The 22895-nt window shown below is 41.9% G+C and overlaps 2 protein-coding genes across 4 annotated transcripts in view; both read right to left on the bottom strand.

Annotated features, from left to right (window-relative positions):
• MFSD2B (MFSD2 lysolipid transporter B, sphingolipid) overlaps positions 1–2131 on the bottom strand; it is a 39122-nt gene extending 36991 nt beyond the window's left edge. For both annotated transcript variants that reach the window (XM_054820338.1, XM_054820340.1), the window contains exon 1: positions 33–2131. In XM_054820338.1, the coding sequence (XP_054676313.1) occupies positions 33–80 (48 nt within the window). In that variant the 5' untranslated portion in view covers positions 81–2131. The remainder of the gene's footprint in view (positions 1–32) is intronic.
• A 129-nt stretch (positions 2132–2260) lies between these two features.
• UBXN2A (UBX domain protein 2A) lies at positions 2261–21124 on the bottom strand. 2 transcript variants are annotated; one of them, XM_054820341.1, is made up of 7 exons: positions 20995–21124; positions 17327–17380; positions 15760–15895; positions 13844–13953; positions 12102–12242; positions 7080–7244; positions 2261–4289 (listed from the first exon to the last, which is right to left on the bottom strand). In XM_054820341.1, the coding sequence occupies exons 2-7, from the start codon at positions 17365–17367 to the stop codon at positions 4001–4003; spliced, it is 882 nt and encodes a 293-aa protein (XP_054676316.1). In that variant the 5' UTR covers positions 17368–17380; positions 20995–21124; the 3' UTR covers positions 2261–4000. The 2 variants fall into 2 exon arrangements, with proteins under 2 accessions (XP_054676316.1, XP_054676317.1); XM_054820342.1 differs by lacking the exon at positions 20995–21124 and adding an exon at positions 19768–19924.
• Between the last annotated feature and the right edge of the window lie 1771 nt (positions 21125–22895).

Here is a 22895-nt window from a genome sequence, read left to right on the forward strand (position 1 = left end):
ACGGCCGCCTTTCCCCCTCCCCAGCCCCTTACCTCCTCCTCCGGCGAGCGCTCCGGGGCGTCCTTTGCAGCCCCCGCCATGGCAAAGCGGACAGCACCCCTCGCCCCGTCCAACACCTGCGCGCCCGGGGCGGCGGAGGGAAGGAGAGGGAGAGCGGGTGGCGTCCTCCCCCACCCTCACGCTATCGCTGCCCCACAGGCTCGGGGGAGAGTATTGCCCGCGAGAGGAGCCCTCTCCCCGCCTCGGGCGAGGGCTGCATGGCCTGCGGGCGGCAGGAACACCCCCGCGCCCTCCGTCCCTCCATGCCGTTTCCACTGCCGAGAGGAGCGGGGCAGCTCCCGGCGGCGAGAGCAGCAACGCCGCCCTCGCTCTCTCCTACGGGGACTGCCGCGGGAGCCGTCCGTGAGGTAAACCCGGTGTACTGGAAACGTCCCGAGAACAGCCGCCACAGCGCCCGCCCTGCCCGTCCCCGACGGCCGCTGCTCCCGCCTCACCTCATTAAGCACTGTGAAGTGCTTAATGATGGGGTGTAAGACTGTGAGGGCTTCTGGGGCTGTTTGCATCCAAAGTCTAAAAATACCAGCTCTAACCTTTTGAAGAGATGCACTGTTTTCTGATTTATATGAATTTATAACCGCGTGCCAGCAATGCTGTCTCCTGTCAAGTGGACACGGGATCACACAAAAGCTGCCCCTGATGCAGGAAGTACGCTGAGGGGGGAGCTGCTGCTGCCCTCCAAGGCCCTGGAGCCAACACCATTATTTAAGCAGTACAAGTTCACCATCACCACTCTGCCCACGGGAAAATGGTCTTGCAAGCATGCTCCGCATCAGAGAGAAATAAAATAACTGCATTTTGAAGTATGAATTCTTTCAACAGTGAGACAGCCTGAGAGAAGAGGGTTTAAACAAACCAACAAGCACACGAGGACTCAGTGATCCACTCATCTTGGGAAGACAATGACTGATCTACACACATGGGGCTTCCTGGCTCGACTGATTCAAAGAGCTCTGCCAACAGGGTCACCTGGTGGGTATCGAACAGCCACTATGTGAAGTACTGATATGCAAATCCTACGCAACCCCATTTAGCAAGAATAATTATAGCAAATTTGCAAAATTCTAAAAGAACAAGGCACTAAAATTCATAAAACCAGGCCTTCAATGCAAACCTGAAATTGTGGTCTTAGTAGGCTTTGTTGAAAACTCTGAAGCTTTTAGGCTCCAAGGGGTCCCTAAAGGCTGAGGCCAGATGGGCTTCAAAACAGAGGTGGACTGCTCAGCCCTTTAGCCTCAATACGTAATTTGTTCTAAAATACCAAGCTAGATACAAGGTACGCATGTAACATCCAAATCCAACATGTAGGTTCTTCATTTTCTGTTCACACAACATCCTCGTAACACATTAAATCTTTGTTACCTGCATTTGCATATTTCTTCACAAAGGTGAGTGCTACTGAAAACACTTCCTTTCTTTGTTCTTTTCTAGGCTACCTCAATTTTGCTGTAAATTATGTTAATACACAGGCTTTACTCAAAACACTGAGGGTTTGTGAAGAAACAATGAATAACTGATAGTATTCAAGCATTGATCAAGTTAGTTTTACTGTTGTTTGACCAATGCACAATAGCTGTCTACAGTGCTGAGCAAGAGATTAGGCTGTCCAGACACTACAGGTAGCTAATCAGTCTTTACAAATTGACTGAAACCAATTAGATTTAGGAGAGCCCTGTATTCATTCCAAAGATTTTCTCCAAATTAGGAAATAAGTTATCCAATCACAGTTCATTGCCTTTTTTTAAAGGCACTTTCTAGTGTGGGATTAATGCCGTCAGCATCACTCTTGACTTTTAAAAGATTTGCTCTCATTTTGTAATTAAGATCATGACACTCTTCAACTGCAAATACGCACTCAAGTACACCAAAGCTGTAGCCAGAAACAGTTGATTTCAGTAAAGCATAACATATAGCCAGACAGAATCAAGCTATCCAGTCTCTTAAAATACTGGTAGCAGACGTGAATCAACGTTGAAATACTAAATACTTACCGCTCCTTTCCAAAAAACACGGTATTTTGATAACAAGCAAAATGGATTTACCTACCTTAAAATTTGATCATCCCCCCCCCCCTTCAATTTCAATCAAATTTTACACTAATTATTTCTTTGAATTTCTATGTTGCAAATGCAGGAATAGCATACTGCTACATTGACATTTCATGCACCTTTTAAATAAGAACAATTGAGCGTACAATCAAAGGTATGGTTTTCTAAGACTTAGTTTTATGTTAAGACAAATTCAAAAGCAGATTAATAGAATTCCCTGTTCAGGAAGCTCTGCAAACTGAGGGTTGGACCTGTGCTTGTAGGTGACTTGTCTCTTCAATTTTACGAGTGGATTTATCTACACATTTCTTCCTACTACAAGAGGCTTCTCCTATAGTGGAGGAGCCAGTGCAAGAGCAGAGAAAATTTAGTTGTATTATTTGCTACATAAACCTGAATGACATGGTAGCACATCAAGTTTATAGCACTGAAAACAGTTAACTGCATAGTTTTCAAGAGATTTGCTTTCTGAATACACTGAGTAGATATTTGTGCAGTTGACTTTCATTTCATTGCCCTCAAACATACCAGGAGAGATGAAGCTAAACAGGTTAACGTCCCTGGGAATGAAGTAAGCACATCCCTAGTTTGAAGTAACACGACTTTAGACAGAATTCAAGTCACTCCAATTGAGTAATTTTCTATTTAGAACAAAACCAGGAAATCCTAAACCTATCTTTCGCTTAACAATGCAGAAGTAGTACAACCCCATCAATCATCCATTTGCGTAGATAACACAAACTAGTCAGCACTCATTGAAGGCCCCAGGATAAGTCTTAGAGACTCTAGTTCCGTTCACAAACCCACATGCTACTTAGCAAACACAGTACAAAATATTTAGTCTGTATGTTGATTTCTCCTTTAGCAATACATGGAATAGTCAGCTACAAATTTTATGCCTTGAGTATATGAATAGTAAAATAAAAGATTTGGATGGAAATGAGGCAGAGGGGGGGAAAGAAACCTCAGTTTTCAAACAAGGGTTTCCAACATCTTTGAAACTTGGCCACATGCAATTAGCATCTCAATCAGCTGGCCAGTTCAGGAGAGGCAGATATATAGTACAAAACCAGCTGTGTCCCTCTAAGCCACTGTTCTTGTTTGGTAATTTCCAGAAAAGCTGAAGTTTGTGTATGACAAGGCTAAAAGTGGATCTCTACCCTAACAAGCTAGGTAGTTGAACATCACCCTATCTATAAGACACCCGTAGCAGCAAAAGAGAGGCAGAAGCCACTTTAACAACTGGCAATAACAATTCCTTCAGAGCTTACTTTGAGGCACTTCATATGCAGTATGCACCAGACTACCTCATTTCTATCTTCTCACACATGCACCTACCACCATGTGAAGACTTGATAGAACATTACACTGCAAATCTTGTGATAAAAGTTAAATCCTGAAGATACTGATATTGAAGATTCTCAAGTTAGTTAAGAGTTCAAATATGAGCTTCCCTGCAGCATCCATTGCCTAAAAGTTACTGAGAGAAGAATGCAAACTGCAGCAGCTTACACTGAAATGAGTGAAACCAATCATTTCAGTTTCACTTTAGTCCAAAGTGCAAAAATAAATACTATTTTTCCTTAAAAGGTGCTATCAGTAGTAATTAAGTCTTAGAGAAACTGTTCCACCTAAATATGCTCATTAAAGAACTAAGAAGCGTTCTACCTAAGGAAATTCTAAGGATGGCCTGTTGTACCTCTGCTACGTTATGTAGCCAGGCTCTGACCACCCAATTTAGTTGAAAATACTTCTATTATAGCAGATGATAGCACAGCACAAATTTTGCTCTCTAAGAGCACAGTACATGAGGATGAGAGTGCATCCAGATATTGCTGGTTACATTTTTGGTTTTGTCTAGTTCCACCTGTATGTAGTTTTTGGCCAGTTAAAAGCTAATTTGATCTTGTACTTTTGATAGCTTTTTTTTGCTCATTGTTGAGCTGTCCATTAGGTGTAGCAGCAGTTTTATAGTCACTGTCAGGTGCTTTTATCACTAAGAGTCTGAAAGGTTCAGTTGTTTTCTGAAGTCTCTGTACAACAACAGCATTTTGCAATTTTGCTTCCTCTAATGTGAGTGTCTCGTCTCGCAGCTCCTGAAACGGCAGCGAAGTAGTCAGCATGAAGGGAACACTTCCCTCTGATCCTTGATACTTTGTTATGAAGTCTCTGACATGGCTTATTCTGAGAAGAAAAAAGAAAACTCAGTATTAGAACACTCCAATCCCAACACAGACCATATGCACAACACACAACCACCACAAGAAGAGAATGAGACACCTACTTCATGTAATAGCTGATGGCACAAAAATGGAGGAATATAGATGGGGCGGTATCCTGAAGTGCCTGATCCACTTGGGAGGCAAGGATCAGGGTCTGCATGCTCTGAGAGCAGTCCCAAGGGAAAAAGGATGAGCATCTTATTCTGAGCACTCAAATGCTTCACCATGGCTCAGATGGTGGTTACACAAGCCTACCATTTCGTAACCAGCTGGTGGAGCTCTTACCTGAGGTTTCTGTAGCCAAGCACTAGAATAAAGATGCCTCCAGTGTATGGTACACGTAGCAGAACCACAATAATAATAAAGAAAAAGGTTTTGCAAAAATTGTCTGGATAGCTTATGAGTTATCTAGGTCTAAACACAGTCTCCTACCAAAGCACGTGCAGCAGTGAATTCATTACAGATTCAAGCTGCCTGTTAAGGTGTGAAGAACCTTGCAACAAGTGAGCAAGACAGGTTTTGCTGTGGAAGAATCAGGATTGACCAATTTAATTAGAAAATGAAGAGGACAGGATACATCCATACCAGTAAAATAAACAGTGTCAATGCCCATTCTGTGATCCTGAAGCCAACTGGTAGACTCTGGCTACTGGCAAATTATTAAACTCATCCTTCCTCTCCCCCATCTGCAGGGTAGCCCATGGGGTTTACTGCTTCCTCGGAATGGTCCGTGACCTGAGCTAACATCTGAACCGAGCCTAGATATTGTTTGAGAAAGTCCTAGCTGGCTTGGGAGAAAGCCATCTGAACAGTTTGGCAGTACAGACAACCAAGTTTTCATGCCTTAGCCATACTTACTAGGACAGATACAGCCAGCATCTAATTCCTGTGCACACAGGCCTCAAGTAAGAGGCAGTGCTTGATGTTGTAAGCCTGGAGCCTGAAAAACCTCAAGCAGGAATACATTTTTGGCTGCATGTTTACAGGTGTTTACATGTATTATATCAAAGTTCATAGGGTCCCAAGAGCAATTAGCCACCAGCTATCTGCTTTAGGGTGACCAAGTTCCTTTGCAGGCTCTGTACCCGATGCTCCAAGGTCACAGTAACTTAGCATCTGCTCAAGAAGGGACACAACTCAATTCAAGACATAGCTAAGTGTGGTATTCCTACGGCACTGCTCTGCTAGTTGCGTCTCTCATGACTCCTCGATGCCCCATACTGCAGTATTACAACACTACCTGCACTTTGTAACTTCTGTCTTTCATCAGTAATCAAGTAATACCTAAAGTAGTAGTCACTGTGGCACATACACATTCTGTCTGCAAAAGGGTAAGAGTAATCAGTTTACCCAGACACTGCAATATATATGCTACAGGTTATTTACCTATAGTTTAACAAATAGTTGACTGTTTTCTGCTTCAGAGTGCTATACATGCAACCATAATGCTTAAGGATATGTACTCTAAAAGGAGTTCCCCCTACTTCTTATTAGGTCATACCCAAAGACAATCTGCTGGCCTTGTGGCAAGAAGATATGTTATGAGGGAATATTTATTGCAAACTACTTCAAAAAGAGCATTTCATCAGTAAGGCTGTTCTGCTTATCTCAGACTTTTCTTTTTTTCCTCCAAAAGCACTTAGCAGCTGTTCAAACTGCTATTTACCATGAAGACAAAAAGCTTTTAAATACACTTAAATGTGTGAAACCTGGAATAATTAAGATATTAAGCCCTCCAATGAAGTATTTATAATTAAAATAGCAATTCGCCCTTCAGCAGTACATCGCAGCAGTGTTTCAGTTCATACCTCAGGCCACTAACAGTAATAAATTAGTACAAGTTAAAGAAAAAGTTACAGTCATTAACCTTTAACTGCTGAGCTTTTCTTCTGACCAGCCCCAAAGACATACAAAGTTTGTCTTGACAGCAGCCTGGGCTGTGTTAAATTTATGATGACTTTCAATCGCTTCACAGAAGCATAGGCACCATATCCTTTCCATACGATGTGACTGTATAGTCCTGGAGTAATCTCTCAAATTACAAATTTGAGAAAGGTCTCTAAAGACAGTAGTTCTACCATTTAAATGGTTAATCCTACTTTCTCAAAGCTCCTGCATACATATGCTGTGCTGACACCTTCTGACATTATCTCCATCTATAAGCCTCTTTGGGAACCAGAAATTTTACTAATTAAGAATTAAACACATTGGATGCATTCTGTTCTGTCCACGTTGATGTGCAGGTGATGAACCTGCCCTGCCTAGCGCACTGACTCTGGCCCTCCCTAGAGGCTCCTCTGGTTCAAGTGTAAATCACATCCTCCAGCTCCCAGCTGCGGTGCTGTCAATGCCCAATGGCTAGCAGGTTTTTTTTACTAAGCGATTTGCTCCAGATATAGTCATTTTGTGAGAGATCTGTCATCTTAAAAGCTGTTTCCTCTAGTAATGAGCAATACATACACCTTAACTTCCACTAACCTACAAAGAACTCCTACAGTCTCCTTAGATTCTCATTTATGCTCAGTTATGTGCTGACTATTATCATCACATTCCTCTTATGCTCCTCTCTTGTCAGCTAAAAATTTTCTCAAAATTTGAAAGGAGGATTTCTAGATACAGTTGAACCGAAGTCCAGTGTTAAGTGAACTGAGGAGGTAGATTATTCACAGAAATTAGAGACTTATCATGCATACAGGCATAGGACAAATAGTTCAAATGCAAATACATCAGACAGTGCTAAAATAAATCTTACCTGTGAGAAACATTGAATTTCTGAATTATCCTTTCCCCATCAGCTAACCAGATCTGGATGTTAGTGATAGGCTCCAAATCATTTAATGGTACTAAAGGCAAGTGTCTTTTGTTGTCAGGTTCTTGATGATCATCTCTTATTTTAGAGATTATCCTTGGAGTAGCACTGAAAAGAAAAGCCATATGAGGTTACACCTCCTGTGTACATATGTAAGCTTGAACCTTCCCCCAGACCTTTGCTTCTGGAGCTTTCTGTCCTGCATCAGGGTGCATTGGCTTTTTTTAACAAATACAGGAATACTGACATAAATGTTAGCTTTTTTTTTTTTTTTTAAAACTGTATGTCAATACTTTGTCTTGAAGACTTCAACATCCTAAAGAATTTCAGTTTGCTCATGTTAAACATTTTTACAAGACAGAAGGGAACTTAAATATCAAAGGATTAAATATGAATACCCAAGAGATGAAACAGTCTGAAGATTCTTCATGCAGTTTTTTGTACTCTAATCACACAGGTGAAACTTTAAGGGGTTTGGGTATTGAATTTGCATACTCAAAGTTAATTTTAACTGTAATGTGATTACAGTAATTTAATTTAACTGAACGTTGTTAGCCTTGATTTAGACCCCAGAATCATTTATTGCAGCTTAGAAGCATTACTCATCTATCAGAGAAATTGACTTAATGTGAAAATTTAGGCTGATGCGCACAGCACTTGGATTTTGTTTTTTTCTAAGGCACTGACCCTACCACAAGGGCAAAGATCCATAAAATGACTTGACAGAATATAGCAACCTCAGTCCAAGTGTGTGGTCTGAAAAAAAATAAAATTACTGGCAAAAAATTTTATTCTGAAGAAATGTCTAGAGCTTAGTGCTTCTTTCAGGACTAAGCTTGTTCAGCATGTACTGTTTAAGTTATCGTAAGGCCTGATCCAATTGACACATCCTCATGTGAGTATAACCAGATGTTTGCTTGCAAAACAAAAGCAGTGATTTAAGGAGTTACATTTCTTCTCTGAGCTCAGCTGTGGTCACTGACTACAGGAACACTTCATGGTGGTTTCTGGAAAAGCTTTCTCTTTGCACAGAAAACTGATGAGTTATTGTTTCTTGAGAGAGAAGTCCGTAACCAAAAGTGCCGTAACGGTCCTTAGCATCCTTATGTTCTTGTACCTGTTTTAGCTTAATCATAAAGCAGAAGAGTCACAGCCAATTTATTATTAAAAAAAAAGATGGCTAATGACTTAATATATTCAGGCTAATAAAGTTAGAGTCTTGGGCTCAAGTCCATCTCAGTCTGAGGTATTTCAAAAACTCTTATCACCCACTGCCTAGTTAAGTGCCCTAACTTCTAGGCTATCAGCCTTCCATTGAAACTCTGCAAAAAGAATGAGAATCAAGGAATCTCATTCCCAAGTGATAAGAGATGTTCACTGCAGCTGGATACAGATGAGAGGCACAGAACCGACTGTTCTGCATTACACAGAAATCAGCTGGGGCACAAGAACTTGGCACCAGCAGATTCCAAGAGGGACATCTGTAAAACATTCTGGTAGTCCAAGTACAGGTGACTTACTATCACCCACCTGCCTCTACTGATTTACTTATCTCCCACCCAGCTTCTGTTCATGCTCAAACTCAATACAAAATAAACCCTAATTGCTCTCCAGATCTGGAAAAAAAGCTTGAGCACCAGCAAGACAGTGTTAAACAGTCTCAGAAACAGAGTAAAAAAAAAAATTCACATCATACTTCAGTCCTGCAATGATCAGTTTTCACTGTCTACTTGATCAGTGACGTTCAGCTCCAGGTTCAGATGCTGATGTATAAGCACTCCTGTGCAAGCTAGCTGTCTCCAGTACAGCGGAGGCTGGAGACGTAGTCAACCGTGCAGCTGCCAGGCGTCTGGTTTAGCCTGGGCTGAACTACATTTTAGTTGTCTGAACTACAGCTGTAACTGATGGACTGTCTCAAACGGATACAGATTCTGGTGTCATTCTCAAACCGACTTCCCTCACGGTCACATCTCAGAATTTGTGGTAGGCATTGGAGATGATTCTTTCAATAGCAAGCATGTGTGAAACCAAAGCCAACATGTTAAGCTAAGCTGCAAGAGAAAGTTAGAAGATTTATATTCACCAAGGTTTAAAGCATTTCTATACTTAATAACTTTGTTCCTGTAGAACTGACAGATAAAGCCATCTAGTGGTGGGAGCTTTGACTAAAGCCACAAACCAAGAATCTAAGACTCTTATTAGCCTGAGATCAAAGCATTATCACCTCTTTTAAAGTCTTATTCATTTTATAAGATTATCAAAAGAAGATGCAAACTAAAGATCGAAAAGATGTAAGAGCCTCCTGTCAATTTTCTGAAAAGAAAGCCCAAGACTTAGGCATCGTGCCTTACTCTGACTAATGGTTAAGAAGCTTGACACACAATGTTTTACCCTAATGAGGTTATAGAGCAAGCCCACTTTGCTATGATGGATTTCAGTCAATAGTTTAATTAACATGCTTCTGAGGCAGTCTTTAAAATGCATTGATAAGCTTAATAGAAAAGTGCAGCTGCAAATCTTGTTATAGTCCCAAACTATTAAATGCAGCTGAACAGTGGTAGATAAAACACAATATACCCATTAGTTATGTAGGTTCAATAAGGTATATTGGAAAAGTCTGATAAGTCTCATTTGTTTCTCCTGTACAACAAAAAGGGAGAGGATCAAGCTCATCTGAGTTATATCAAACATATCACTTCTAGTTCCTCCATTTTTCCTCCAACAAAAGTTTCAGTGAGCCAGACTGATTCATAATGGTTCATCCACCACATTATCCATCCATCTGGGAACACTGGCAGAAAATCTATATACTATTCAAAAAATGTTTATTTGATAAGCAGAAGTTTAGCTAGGTGATAAGCTGAAGTAAACTGTTCGGTAATTTGCCTCTCATTTCTGATTAAGCACACAAATGCAACTGTGGAAATAGAGTTCTACAGCTTAAAACTTGCTACAGGTCTCAGACAGCACTATTCCGCCACAAAGCTTTTCTGCTGAAAGCGTAGCATATGGACATTTATTAACATCATGAAGTGAGCACTAGTTTATGGAGTAAGAGCACTTACAGCTCATGTTTCAAACATCAGCAAAAATACTTACTCGTCTTCAAAGAAAAGGTTCTGATAGCACAGCACTCGCTGAACAGACAAGAGTAGGAAAAAAAAAAACAATCCACAAAAAGCATTTTATCCAGTCCTTAAAGAAAAAAAATGCTGAGCAAGTAGGATGTCTCAGTGCACAAGACCAGTCAACCGAAATTCACAGAGTAGCGTGCTTCCAGAACCTAACGCCTATTGGGAAGCAAGATCGTTACTTGTAGGCATGACAGAGCACAACAAGCAACTGAACAACCTACTATTTAGCACTGGCTAGCAGAAACCCGACACACTGAAGATCTTCTTGCTTTATACAGGTCTACTTGTAGGTAAAATAAGGTTAAGTTCTTGACCCTCATTTGCTCAGGATTTCAGTGCTACCAAAAGCAAGTCTTGCAGCATCTCATCAATCTCTCAAGGGAAGATTTTCCCTATTGACCGTATCTACTCAAGCATGTAGCAACTGAATGAACCATGCTACAGAAACAGATGAAACTGATAAAACAATACTTGCTTCTCTGAGGCAGCCTGAAACCACTCATCCTTTACAGTTATCAGTCTCTTACTCTGCACATCATTATCTTCTTCCCCTGCCTCATCCATTCCTACCCAGGTCATGCTTTCCCCCAGCACAAGCACTGGGCCTTAGCAGCAAGCCCTTTCCACTTCATTGAAACAAGCTGTTCACCTAAGGTTTCACCACAGCCCAGTCAGCAGGTTGCTAAGCAGTCCCACCTGTGAAGGCTTCCTGTAGGCTCCTGGTCACTGAATGTGTTCTTTTCCCTAGGCCGAACTCTGCTTTTATGGGCACATAAGTCTTACACAACAGGGATACGCGAAGCAGATTAATTTGGCTGGAGTAAGCAAAAGTCACAAGGATCAAATACATGAACTCCTGGCCTGCCTGCCTCTCTACAACAGTGTACCAAAATACAGTGCTGTTTGGTTGTAAATCAAGTCCAGTTTTAGCATTGGCATTAGTGGCTGACACTCTCTAACAACAAGAAAGTCATGGAGTAAAGGAAAGAGGATCACTGTAACAGGCTAAAACGTCTTACTGCAATAAATGCATGGTTAAATACTGAAGAATTTTAAGAGAATGCAAAATAACCTCTTCTTCAGTTCGCTTTATAGGATTGTCAATACTCCTCTCTTCTCACACAAAATATTGCACATATAGCTTTAAAAGAGATTCTTTTCTCTTAAACCATAGAAGAGTGACAGCCTTTCAGCTAGAAACAGTTCTGCTAATATTGAGACCTTGAACAAAGAAAGCCAACAGCATCCTGGCTGTATTAACAGGAACACAGTCAGTAGATTGTGGGAGTCGATTATCCGCCATGCAGCACTCAGACACACCTAAATACGGCATTCAGATTTGGTAACCAAAATAAAAGATGTCGATAAAATGGAGCAAGTTCCACAGAAGGCCACCAAGATGGCCACAGACTGGAGCATTCACCCTGTGAGGAGAGGGGCTTGTTCGGCCTGTGGAAGAGATGGTGGCAGGGACACCTAACAGCAGCCTGCCAGGGTCTACAGGAGTCCATCAGGAGAACAGAGCCAGACTTTTCATGATGGACATAAATTGAAACAAGAGACATGCAGACTGGATACAAGGAAAATTTTCTTTCCCATGAGGACAGTCCAGCACTGAAGCAGGCTGAGCGGCTTCCACACTTGCAGGATTTCAAGGCCCAACTGGATAAAAGCCTGAGCAATCTCATCTGTCCCCACATCTGACCCTGCTTTGAGCAGGAGCACAGATTAGAGAACTCCAGAGATCACTTCCAACCTGAATTATGAGAGCCTTTACCATAGGTATAGTTCCCTTCAGCTACTCAATCACAGATCATGTCAGACCACTCACCTTCCTAATCTGTAACCATGTCCAGAAAATGGATGAAACACTGGCTTTTTCGATGACAAATACACCTTATCTTTTTTATCTTCCACTTTCACATCTACCTCCTCCTTATCAAAAACTTTCCGTAGCTCAAAAGGCAGCTCCCTTCACAGAAAAAAAAAAAACAAAACATGTCAGAAAAGGAACTACTATACTGCTTTCAGTATACGAAATAGATCAATGATTAGTACCTGTTCTATGTTTATCTTCTCAAGGATGATGTTTAAAAAAACCAAACAAACTTCACAAGTATTTACTAAGAATTATGTTAAGTGCATGACATACAAACAACTTCAAGTTCCTGAACTGTAAATTAACTAGAAAGAGAACAATAAAAGACATCACCATCATGCAATTTATTGAATGATGTTCAAATTTACTCAGCAGTTATGACTGCAAAGCACAAACGATGTGTAGGAAGTTCAGTATTGCCATACATTGCTGCAAAAGGTTCAATTATTTTATCCCCATAGTAAAACAAGGAGAAAAAGGGACAATTGGCTTTTAAAGAGAAAGAATTGAGTTCAGACACAATGTGTTTAATTACAAATAAACACAAATCTCAGTTTTTAAAAATTAGATCATCACTAATAGCTACACTCTTTAGTGCAGTAACATCACCTCGGTAATGCTGTATTTGCATTAAGCAGAACATAACAATGCCTTTGTCTATGAGCTCTGATGCAGATACTACATTTTCGGGTGGTGGGGCTCAGCTGGCACAAGGGCTGTACTAAGTACTTCTCTACCATCAACGATTACGCAGGAACCATCTTGTAATTAGCATCTTTACAAGCAAACAGTGGTAGAAAGGTGGCAAACTTTTGATGCGTGCACACAAAGGCGGCAAAGGGCTTTAAACACTGCAGTTAATTGCTATTACAATTAACACAGGTGACAGAGAGGAGAAATATAGTGTAAAATTAGTATTTTTGATGGGCTAGGAAAGTATGGAAAAGACAAAAAATACAATGGCTTAGTAATTTCACATACTTGAAAAGGAGTTATTAAATTGTATTCTCCATAATATTAGAGTTTCCTCTCCATTTGCATGTGGTGAGGAAACAGACTACAAATTAAAGGTTCAAAATTACATTGGTCTGTACGGTCAATTTGCTTTTTTAAAGCAACACTACAAACACTAGCAGAAATCAGGATAGCATGCTAATTTTTAACAGGGGGATAAAAGTAAGATTGCTATAACACAAATGATTGAAATAGCAAGTTTGTACTATGAAAAATGTCTGAAATTTAAGACTGAGAGTTTGTAACTGTAAGTTGTGATGAGCAACTGTGCCCATTTAAGGCTTTTCATCAATAAAAACGAAAGACCATAAAACTAGAAATGCTCTCAAACACTTGCACATTGAGTTCATTAGTCAGAGAATCATTTGATCAGTAGCTCTTACTGGGCACTCTGATTTATTCTTTATTTCATTCTGCACCTGCCGTGCCCCCCCACCAACACTCGCTTTTATCTGTTTGATCAGCAACTGTACGACTACTGCAATTGAAAGCTATATTAAACCTGTTGATGTTAAAACAGCCATTAGCACTGCAGGAACTGAGACAGGCAGTGGCCTACACTCCTACAGGAACACTGCAGTGCAATAAAGTCAAGCAGCTATGTAAAAATTTAGAACATAAGCCAAGTGCTATCCAAAGCACATTAACTCAAGTTGATTAAGAACACAAAACTCACTCACCCTTTTTTAATGGAGTCCAAGAACTGCTGGTTTGCAACATCAGTGTAGCTTCTAAGTTCACCATCATTTACTGTAAACCCATTTTTCCAAAGTTTAATGATTACATCAACCTATAAAGTAAGAACAATTCTCATTATAACACTGATGTAAAACCAGCTTGGTATACCCACAGTACCCTATGATTGTAAATCATCCACTGCATGGACTAAAAATACTGAGAGAAGGCTCACTATAATCTGTTTCGGCCCTGTGCCAACAGGCAGAGCAACTGCAAGGGGTAAGTGACATTTCTAAGTATCTTGCGTCAATCAGGGTTAGAAATAAACCTTCCCCCAATCATTTTGCTTTCCAAGGTCAAGAACACTCCTTCAATTCAACAGGAAAAAAAAAAGAACTGGAAGATCCCAGCCAGCTACAGCTCTCGAAGAGCTAATTTGAGATCACACATGCCTGGTGTTGGAACACCAACTACCAGAATAGTCCAGCTGGGGATTTATTAGACCAAAGCCTTGTTCTGATCATTCAGGAGGATTTTCTGAGAGTAAGGCATCAAGATAATGCACGCAGAAGCCTTTCACTCAGGAAATGCAGCAAGTATCAGAAAATTCACTTTCAGACAGTTGTACATTTATATTACTCTGGAATTCCTGAGTATATTCAAAACCTTGGTGTTAGGGGAATGAAAAAAACCCCAAATTATCAGTAATTTATTAACTTTGCCAAAGAACATCCACTACTTCAACCTGTAGCCTTCACACTGTTCACTGAAATTTCTCCAACTCTAACATGGATATATTTGGGACTGCGTTTTCATATTTATGCATCATGCCATTTAAGGAAGCATTTGGTCATCCAAGTTTGATCCCTGAAATAATGTCGTCTCGACAGATACTTGGCCACACGTGAGGTATATGAAGCATGTACAAATGCACAGTTCATCTCAGCTGGAAATTAGTTTGAACTAGGCTTCAGAGTCCTTAACAATTTTCTCTTTTTTTCCACAGTTTGAGTTGTTAGATGATTGCTACATAAATACACAGCAGCACAGCAGTGCAAACTGCTGAATAAAATTCCCACTCTTTTGCTTGGGTAATCTGTCAGAAAGGTACATATTACTCAGCAAGATTAGATTCCTTTAAAATCCTTGTGTGTCATGGCACCAATGGAAGGAGTTCTCATCATGGGAAGGTTCCTCTACAGTGAGCCAGTATGCAAGTTAAACATGGACTAATTATTCCACACCAACTTCCCATTTAGACATTAACAGAAATACTGCCATGGAACACTATTTCAGAACTGCAATTTAAGGTACTGGTCCTGACACTCCTTTTCTCCCAGGCTCAGTTAGGGATCCAAAAATGTAATTTCCAGCAATGCCCACTCCAAATTTCTCCTTGACATTTTTGTTCTACATAGCCTTTTCTCCAGACCCTTCCCATTCTTTGGGGAGCAACAGAAAAATATGAAAAGGACAGAATCACTGAGACAAACCCATACTAAACATGCCACTCCTACCACAACTATACAAAAGAGAGCAAATGGAAAAAATTTGGGCTATGCCTCTGCACAAAAAGGCTGCAACTCTTTAAACAACTTCTTATGTAATAGTAGTTGTCATTCCTTGCACCTTATGGTCAGCTCGCTCTCCTTACTAGTAGAGCAGAAGTGCATTAGGCAATGCCAGTGTAAGTCCTAGAATAACACTGAACCCACTATAAAATAGTAAGAGCCAGAAGCACAGGAGCATAAGCGTGGTTGACAAAGAGATGGGAGACTGTTCCTACTGCTGTCTGAATTCTGTGTGCGTTTATTTACAGATGTGCTGGACAAGACTGCTGGAGCTCTTGCATTTGTTTTCCAGAGTACTCCTCAAGCGCTATTATGTTAAACACAAGTATTTTTTCTTCACGACCTACCTGGTTCTTGACTGTAGTTGGGGGCATACATATAGCACCAACCTTCTGAGCTTCTTCAAAAAGGTTATCTACAAAGTAGTCACAGTTTTGTTCTGTACCATTCAAAACTTGATCATTGGTTCCCGATTTACACATCCTGCAGACAAAAGACATAAGTAAAAACAATGCCTCAGAGAACACATTAGAAGACAAGCAGTTACCCTAGAAGTTCAGTACCCAGAGGTGTAAAAGGCATGCTCCCCTGCACCAAGCTTACTTGGTAGTTACAAAACGTCACATCAGCTTTCCGTTCTGCCTTTCCTAGAAACTTCTTACGAACCTCTAACTGCTACTATTTCCAGTTCAGAAGCACAAGTCAAAGAACAACAATAGAAAAGGTGACTTCATCTATGCAGAAGCTTCTAAACTTGGTATCAGAACAAGGAATGCAAGTTAGAGGATTCATACTTCTAATTCAGACCATCAAACATTTAACTGCGCTCCAGTTAAATGCCTTCCTTAAAGTGTTTCCATGATACAGACTTGGGTGACTTTCTTTGCCGTAAGTTTTAAAACCGAATACAAGAACACTGCCCTAGCATCTACTCCCGGACGTGAACCTCCCCATTCCCAGCACCATCACAGAACCACCATTACTGTCTTTGAAAGCACATTAGAGAAACTCAAGAAAAGTGACTCAACACCACTTGAGCACACCGAAGAAATACAATAGAAGACTTCAGTACTGTGGAGACTGCCAGAGTATTAAAAAAAGGTGCATCAACCACATCTTTTTATAGAACATTGTATATGTGACAGCTGTTTCTGTTAGATTTACACCAATCAAAATGTGGAAATATGCAACCTGAATGATTATCTTTCAGTTTAGGTTCTTTGTATAGTAAGAGGATTATGCAGCTTTTGGTAAACATTGCAGGAGTTATTCCTACTGGAAATAGAGAAAAGTCTATTTTAAGCAATTCAGAAAAAAAAAAATCCCAGCTCTCAAAAAATATCCAGTTTTACATAAAACTCTGCATTGAATTCAAGAGCAGCAATGCTTACTTGAATGGTAGTTAGGTACATTTGCATAAAAAGGAACTGTTTGCAGTACATCTATACAACACTAAGAATCTCTACAGATTAACATCTTTAAACAAAAGAAAAAACCTCAACAATATTAAAGAAGACATTTCAGAAGTATGCTGTCCTCATTTTAGTTTTCTATTAGAAGAAAAGAAACTTGAAGCATTAATCTAGGTATTCAGTATGCTTTACCTTGGAAACATAACTGGAAAACCAAACACCTCCGTATCAAATGTAGAGGTGCAGAGTGAGTTAGCAATTTGTAAGGCTGCCTTTAAATAAAAATATTTACACAGTTTCTTGCATCTAAGAAACATTCAGGTATGTGAAAAATCTTTTAGCAAAACAATATATTATTTTTTGAAAACTTCAGTATATGTGGAGCAGGTAGGTAAAAAAAATAAAATCTTAAAATTTAACAAAGTTTGAAAAGTCACGACAGGACACACAGATGGCAATAGGAAAGGAAGGGGAAAAGGGGGAGAGGGGAACTGGCACTTACCATTCTTTCTTCACAGTTTTGATATTGTCCATGTCTTTCATTCTGGTGCTTTGCCTAATTATGAAAAGAAGATGGTTTAAAATAAAAAACCAAACCACACAACAAAACTATTAGACAAAATGCCCAACACGCTTTGCTTCCTTTAGTAGCTGAAACACTCTATAATTTTTCCTGTGTTCATAGTACATTTAACCAGAAACCTCAACCTCCCCCCCACTAAGTCTCCAGATGGTTCTTTGTTTTCCTGCAGTTTCTAATTTAATGACACATGAACCATGCATGGGTTTCAGACATTCAAAAGGAAGATTATTTTTTCATAAGTGTACAAAACAAATTCCACAATAATGTGAAAATATATGCCCATACTTATGCTAAGTGAGGAAAAAAAATCACATTCCTTTTCTGAGCAACATGATTTAAACTCCCCTGATTTCACACAACACTGAGACAGTTGCAGAAAAACTGCACCGCCACTGCAGGCATTCTAATGACCTTCACCTTAATAGTGTGTATTATTGAAAGATGCAGGATTTATACAGGTTCCTCGTCCTACCATACCTCAACATATTGGTGCAGCATCCCAGAAACTGTGAATTATCATTTCTGGTGTATCATTTAGCTGGAAAGAAAATCCTTGATTTGCAAGTACTAAATATACTGCAGGATTAGTCTGTCGGGTCAAAATAAATTAAGAATGTCATACTGAACTCATTACACTCACTTCTAAGCCCTCTGAAAAAAAAGTTATAGAAAGTCACAAAAAGCCAGAGACTCCCAAAAACACCCTTAAAAATTTAAAATCACTCTAAAATTAGACAAATCCCCAGGAGAACAGAAATTTTAAGATGCAACTGTGTTTAAAGAGTTATTCTTGAAGACCGCTGGGTACAGGTTACAGAGATGACGTTCTGCCCCTGGCAGGTTTGGGACTAAGTCATGATATTGTGCGTGGCTTTTAGAGAGCGTCAAACTAATGTGCATGGCTTTTAGAGAGCATCAAACTAAGCGGTGACAGTCATCATACTCCTGAAAAAACAGTATGCACAGCAAGACTAGAACAAATTTTAAGTGGTCTTGACATATAATTTAACAAGATGGATAGGTTAGGTGAAAACAAAATCCATTGCAGCACTAACAAAAAAACCCCATTCAGTTATTCAGTACTAATTCATGTTCCTCAGAAGGTTGATATCGGTATTCTTTCATCCTGAAAGTTAAATCCTTGTGAGACATGTAGAAATGTACATAAGCCTTCAGAAAACCCCCCTAACAACCAAAAAGATTCAGTCAATATGTCTGTAACAGGAAGTTTAGGCAGCCTTCAGTTTAACCGATGCTGTTATGCATTCGCTCAAAACGTTATACTTAGCACACCTTTGACATGTCACACTAGACACAATGCATTCTTTTCCCCCCAAAATGTTCTGCCAGAGCATTATATATACATCAGGCAAGGCTGTGCTGGTACATCATGACCTTATAAGCATATCTGATCGCTGTACTTGGAACTTTGTACTTGGAAAAAATGAACTTTTAGTATCAAGTAAATATAGTGAATTTAAGAGTGCTTAAAAAATAGGATTTTTGAAACTTCTCCCAAATTAAGTTTTAAAATGGTTTAGCATAAAATAATTTTTTGTGTTTTGTGTTAATGTGCTTATCTTCTAATCTTTGACTATTCAAGAGACTACTCCCCAAAGCAACAAGAGCCACCTCCAGCCATCTGCTTTTGCTGATGCTCAGCGACTTGTCATCCGAGCTGTTAAGAAGACAGACACAATGAAGCAGCTCTTCAAATCAATTCTTTTGCTACATTAGGCTGGCCTCAAATGTGCATGAATAGTATTCAAAACTGGTCAGCTGTGAAAGTTGCTGTTCCTTCTAAAGTACAACAGCAATTACACTTAGAAGAAATATTTGTGTTAATATATCAAGGTAAAGAAATCAGCCTATACAGCATATTCATGTTTATTATGACTGAGAAGTCATTAGGAGATAGCAATCAGACTGCACTGAAAGCACTCTAGCTCAGCAAGCCAACCCAACTAGCACAAACAACCTCTCCTGTCAACTTCTGACAAGACATCCCTAGATGCCACTTAAAACATTAAGAGTTTTAGTAGATATTTTTTGTATCTGTGATAAAAAGTTACCACGGAACTGAACTTCCGCCTCCGGAAATTAAATTTAAAACAGAGGAAGAAGCTGAAGCTGCCAGCAGCCCATCACAGCTACATCTGAAGGGTACATGTCAGGAGGATGGGACCAGACTCTTCTCAGTGGTGCCCAGTGACAGGACAAGGGGCAACAGGCACAAACTGGAACACAGGAAGTTCCTTTTCAGTATGAGGAAAAACTTCTTCACTTTGAGGGTGATCAAGCACTGGAACAGGCTGCCCAGAGAGGCTGTGGAGTCTTCTCTGGAGATATTCAAAACCCACCTGGATGCAATACTGTGCAACCTGCTCTAGGTGATCCTGCTCTAGCAGGGGGGGTTGGACTAGATGATCTCCAGAGGTCCCTTCCAACCCCTATTCAGTCTGTGAATCTGTAATCTGCTGTGGCAGGATGCTCCTGGCCTCCTCCAGCATAGATCAGCTTCTCCTGCCCCAAGAGCTCTCCATCCTTCAAGGCTCCAACCCTGCGACCAGCTCAATGGGGACCCGTGGCCCTTCACCGTCAGATCTTTGAAACAAGCAGCTCTCACCTACACAGCTACAGACATGCTAGTTTCAGCGGATATTATTTTTATGCTCATTATTGTCAAGCCCGCACATCCAGTTATTTTAATGCAAGAAAAACCAGAAACTACCTTTGATGCTTCCCTTGCTCTGAAGAGCAGAAATATTCTCCCCCCGTGAAAGCGTGTCTTACTAACTTTGGCAGAAAGTAAACTTCTCAAGTAGAAAACTGTTTACAGGAGAATGCAGTCTATCACTACACCACATGGGAATTATAACTGAAAACTGCACCGTACTGCGTTACAAATAAACAAGCAGCTATGGAGAAACGGCAAGTGCAAACTAAAAGCAAGAGGAGCATCAAACCTAATGGCCTGACCGTGACTGATATGCTCAGGTAAAAATCACAGCATGAGCGTTTCCCCTCCAGCTGGCTAGAAGGGCTGTGCATTTCGGAAAGAAGCCTGCCCCCCTCCCGCGGGCTGTCAGCTCCTGAACTTATCAGCACGGCCGACACACAAGCTGGGCTCTGCCCGCGGAGCGCTCCGCGCCTCCTGCCAAAACCGTTGCCCAAAACACGCCCTGCCTGAGCGGCAGCCCACACCAGCACCTCGACGCGTGGGTAGCCAGGAAGGTATTTCTAGAGACGATGAGACAATAACGTGGTAGCAGCGCGGAGGAGTAACGGCCCACGGTACCCGAGAAAGGGGCCGGGCCGGGTAACGACCCCCCTGCCCTGCCCGCGCCGTGGGGCGCCGTGGGGCGCCTCACGCTGACGCCCCGCTGCACGCGGGACGGGACCGAAGGCCGCGGGCGGAGCGGGACGAAGCGGCCGGGCGGAGGCAGCGGGAAGGCTCAGCCCGCCCTCCCCCTCAAAACACCCTCAGGGACGGCCGCAGGCAAAGTTCAAGCCCCAGATGGAACCGAGGGAGCTCCAGCTCGGCGGAACGGGGTCCCCCGGCCTGGCCTCTCCCCACAGCAACTCACCCGGCCGCAGCGCCGGCAGCGCGCAGCCCGGTACCGGCCTCCCAGCCGCGCCAACTCGCCAGTGTCCCACGCCCCGCTGCGCACGCGCGGCCGCCAACGGCCGGGACAGCCGCTGCCCCCGCCCGGACCGGACGAGGCGGGGCGGGGGGCAGAGCTCCGCCCCCCCAGCGGCGGGGCGGGACTTTGGCTGCCATGTTGGGGGGAGCGCGGGGGGACAGTTGTGTTGCGAGAGGGGTTCCGTGGGGATCCGCACCGGCGCGTGCGGGGGAGAAAACCCATCTTCCGCAGAGGCTGCACGGCCCTGCTCTGCTGGGACAGGCCAGGGCTGGCGGGGCTTACGGCCTGTGCTTCCCGCCCGAGCGCGCCGGGTCCCCCTCGCACTGCTTGCGACTCGTCCTCTGAGGGCAGGGGGGGCGGGTGCAGCCGCGCAGCCCCGGCTGTGTCACTGTGGAGGGGGCTGCTGCCGCCCTTTGAGGGGCGGATAAACCTCTGTCTGCCAAGCCAACGCGTTTTACTGCAAAGGCAGACTTCTCCTGACTGAAGAACAAAAGATAGAGTTTATATGTCTGTATGCACACGGGCAAAGGACAAAAAGCAGCATTCAGTGACTGTCCACAATAGCGGAGAATGGGCCCAGTGTCTTGGCCAGACGGCTGTGCCCACACCTCCGCTCTGGCCCAGCCAGGCTGCTCTTGAAGCACCAACATGGAGCTGCCCCCGGCTCTTTGTGTTTCCAACCCCGCGTAGATGGCAGGAACAGCCGCACACTGAACCCTTTGGAGATGAGGAATGCCTCATTATGCTGCAAGGACTAATTAAGGGCGAGTGTTGACATATTTGAAAAGGAGCTCTGCCGAGGCCTCGCACTGAGGACAAAAGAGCGGCGTGGTGGTTGGAAAGCAGAGCCCTGCATTCCCCAGGGTACATTAGAAAGAAGAAAATGGGATGGGATCCTTGGGAAAGCAAGAAACATTTGACGGCATCTCCCCGCTCCGCACAGAGCGTTGGGCCCTTGCGGAGGTCCCGCTCTGCAGCGTGGCGGTGCTAGGAGCTATCCAAAGCAAACACCCCGGCAGAGCAGCCAGCGCCTGGAAACACACAGAGCCGAGTGAAAGCAGGGATTCCCTGCAATTTGCAGCTCACACCTGCATGCTTTTTTAATAAGGGTTGTTGGGTTTTTTTCAATAATTAGCGATGCACTGTAAAACATTTAGAATTAACCTAAATTGAACAGCCACAACTAGCTAATTCATGCTAATTAATGGGAAATCCACTGCAAATTTACAAGTGTGATCAAAGATAATTCTAAAAGCAAAGGTAATAATACTTCACTGAGCGTCATCTTCATGTGGGACCTGTTTCTGCAATCCCTTAATCGTAACAATTAAAATCACATTCTTCAGAAACATCGAAGTAAGATGCTTAGTCTCAGAGTTCAGTGCAGGTGAGTAAAAGAAGTAAAATCTGGCCCTTGACAGTTACAATTTCTTCCTCTTTGTAATGTACATCACAATGCACTAAACCTTTTGAAGGCAGTTTGGATTGATCGTTATGTTTTAACTGGATGAGATCTAATTACAGCTCCTGCCTGTGAATCTTCAGGGAAAATAGTAAGAAACCTGCCTTTCATTTTGGTGTAAAATACATGCAGTCTTATATTTGAAAATACAGATTTCTCTCTGGTTTTGTTTAATGTTTTAAATAACTCTGAATTTTTTTGATAGATTCTATTGAGGGGTTTCTTTTAAATATATATATCTCTCTATATATACACATTCGTAACTTTTCACAAGAATATCATACCCCTGTTGAAAAGTTTAAGAAATTTACAAAGCTCCAGGTAAAACTTCAGAAGGTTGTTCTGCAGTGCTGGACTGTTTCATATTTTTTTTCAATATTTT

The sequence above is a fragment of the Grus americana genome, chromosome 3, assembly GCF_028858705.1.
Source record: "Grus americana isolate bGruAme1 chromosome 3, bGruAme1.mat, whole genome shotgun sequence".
NCBI classification, from domain to species: Eukaryota; Metazoa; Chordata; class Aves; order Gruiformes; family Gruidae; genus Grus; species Grus americana.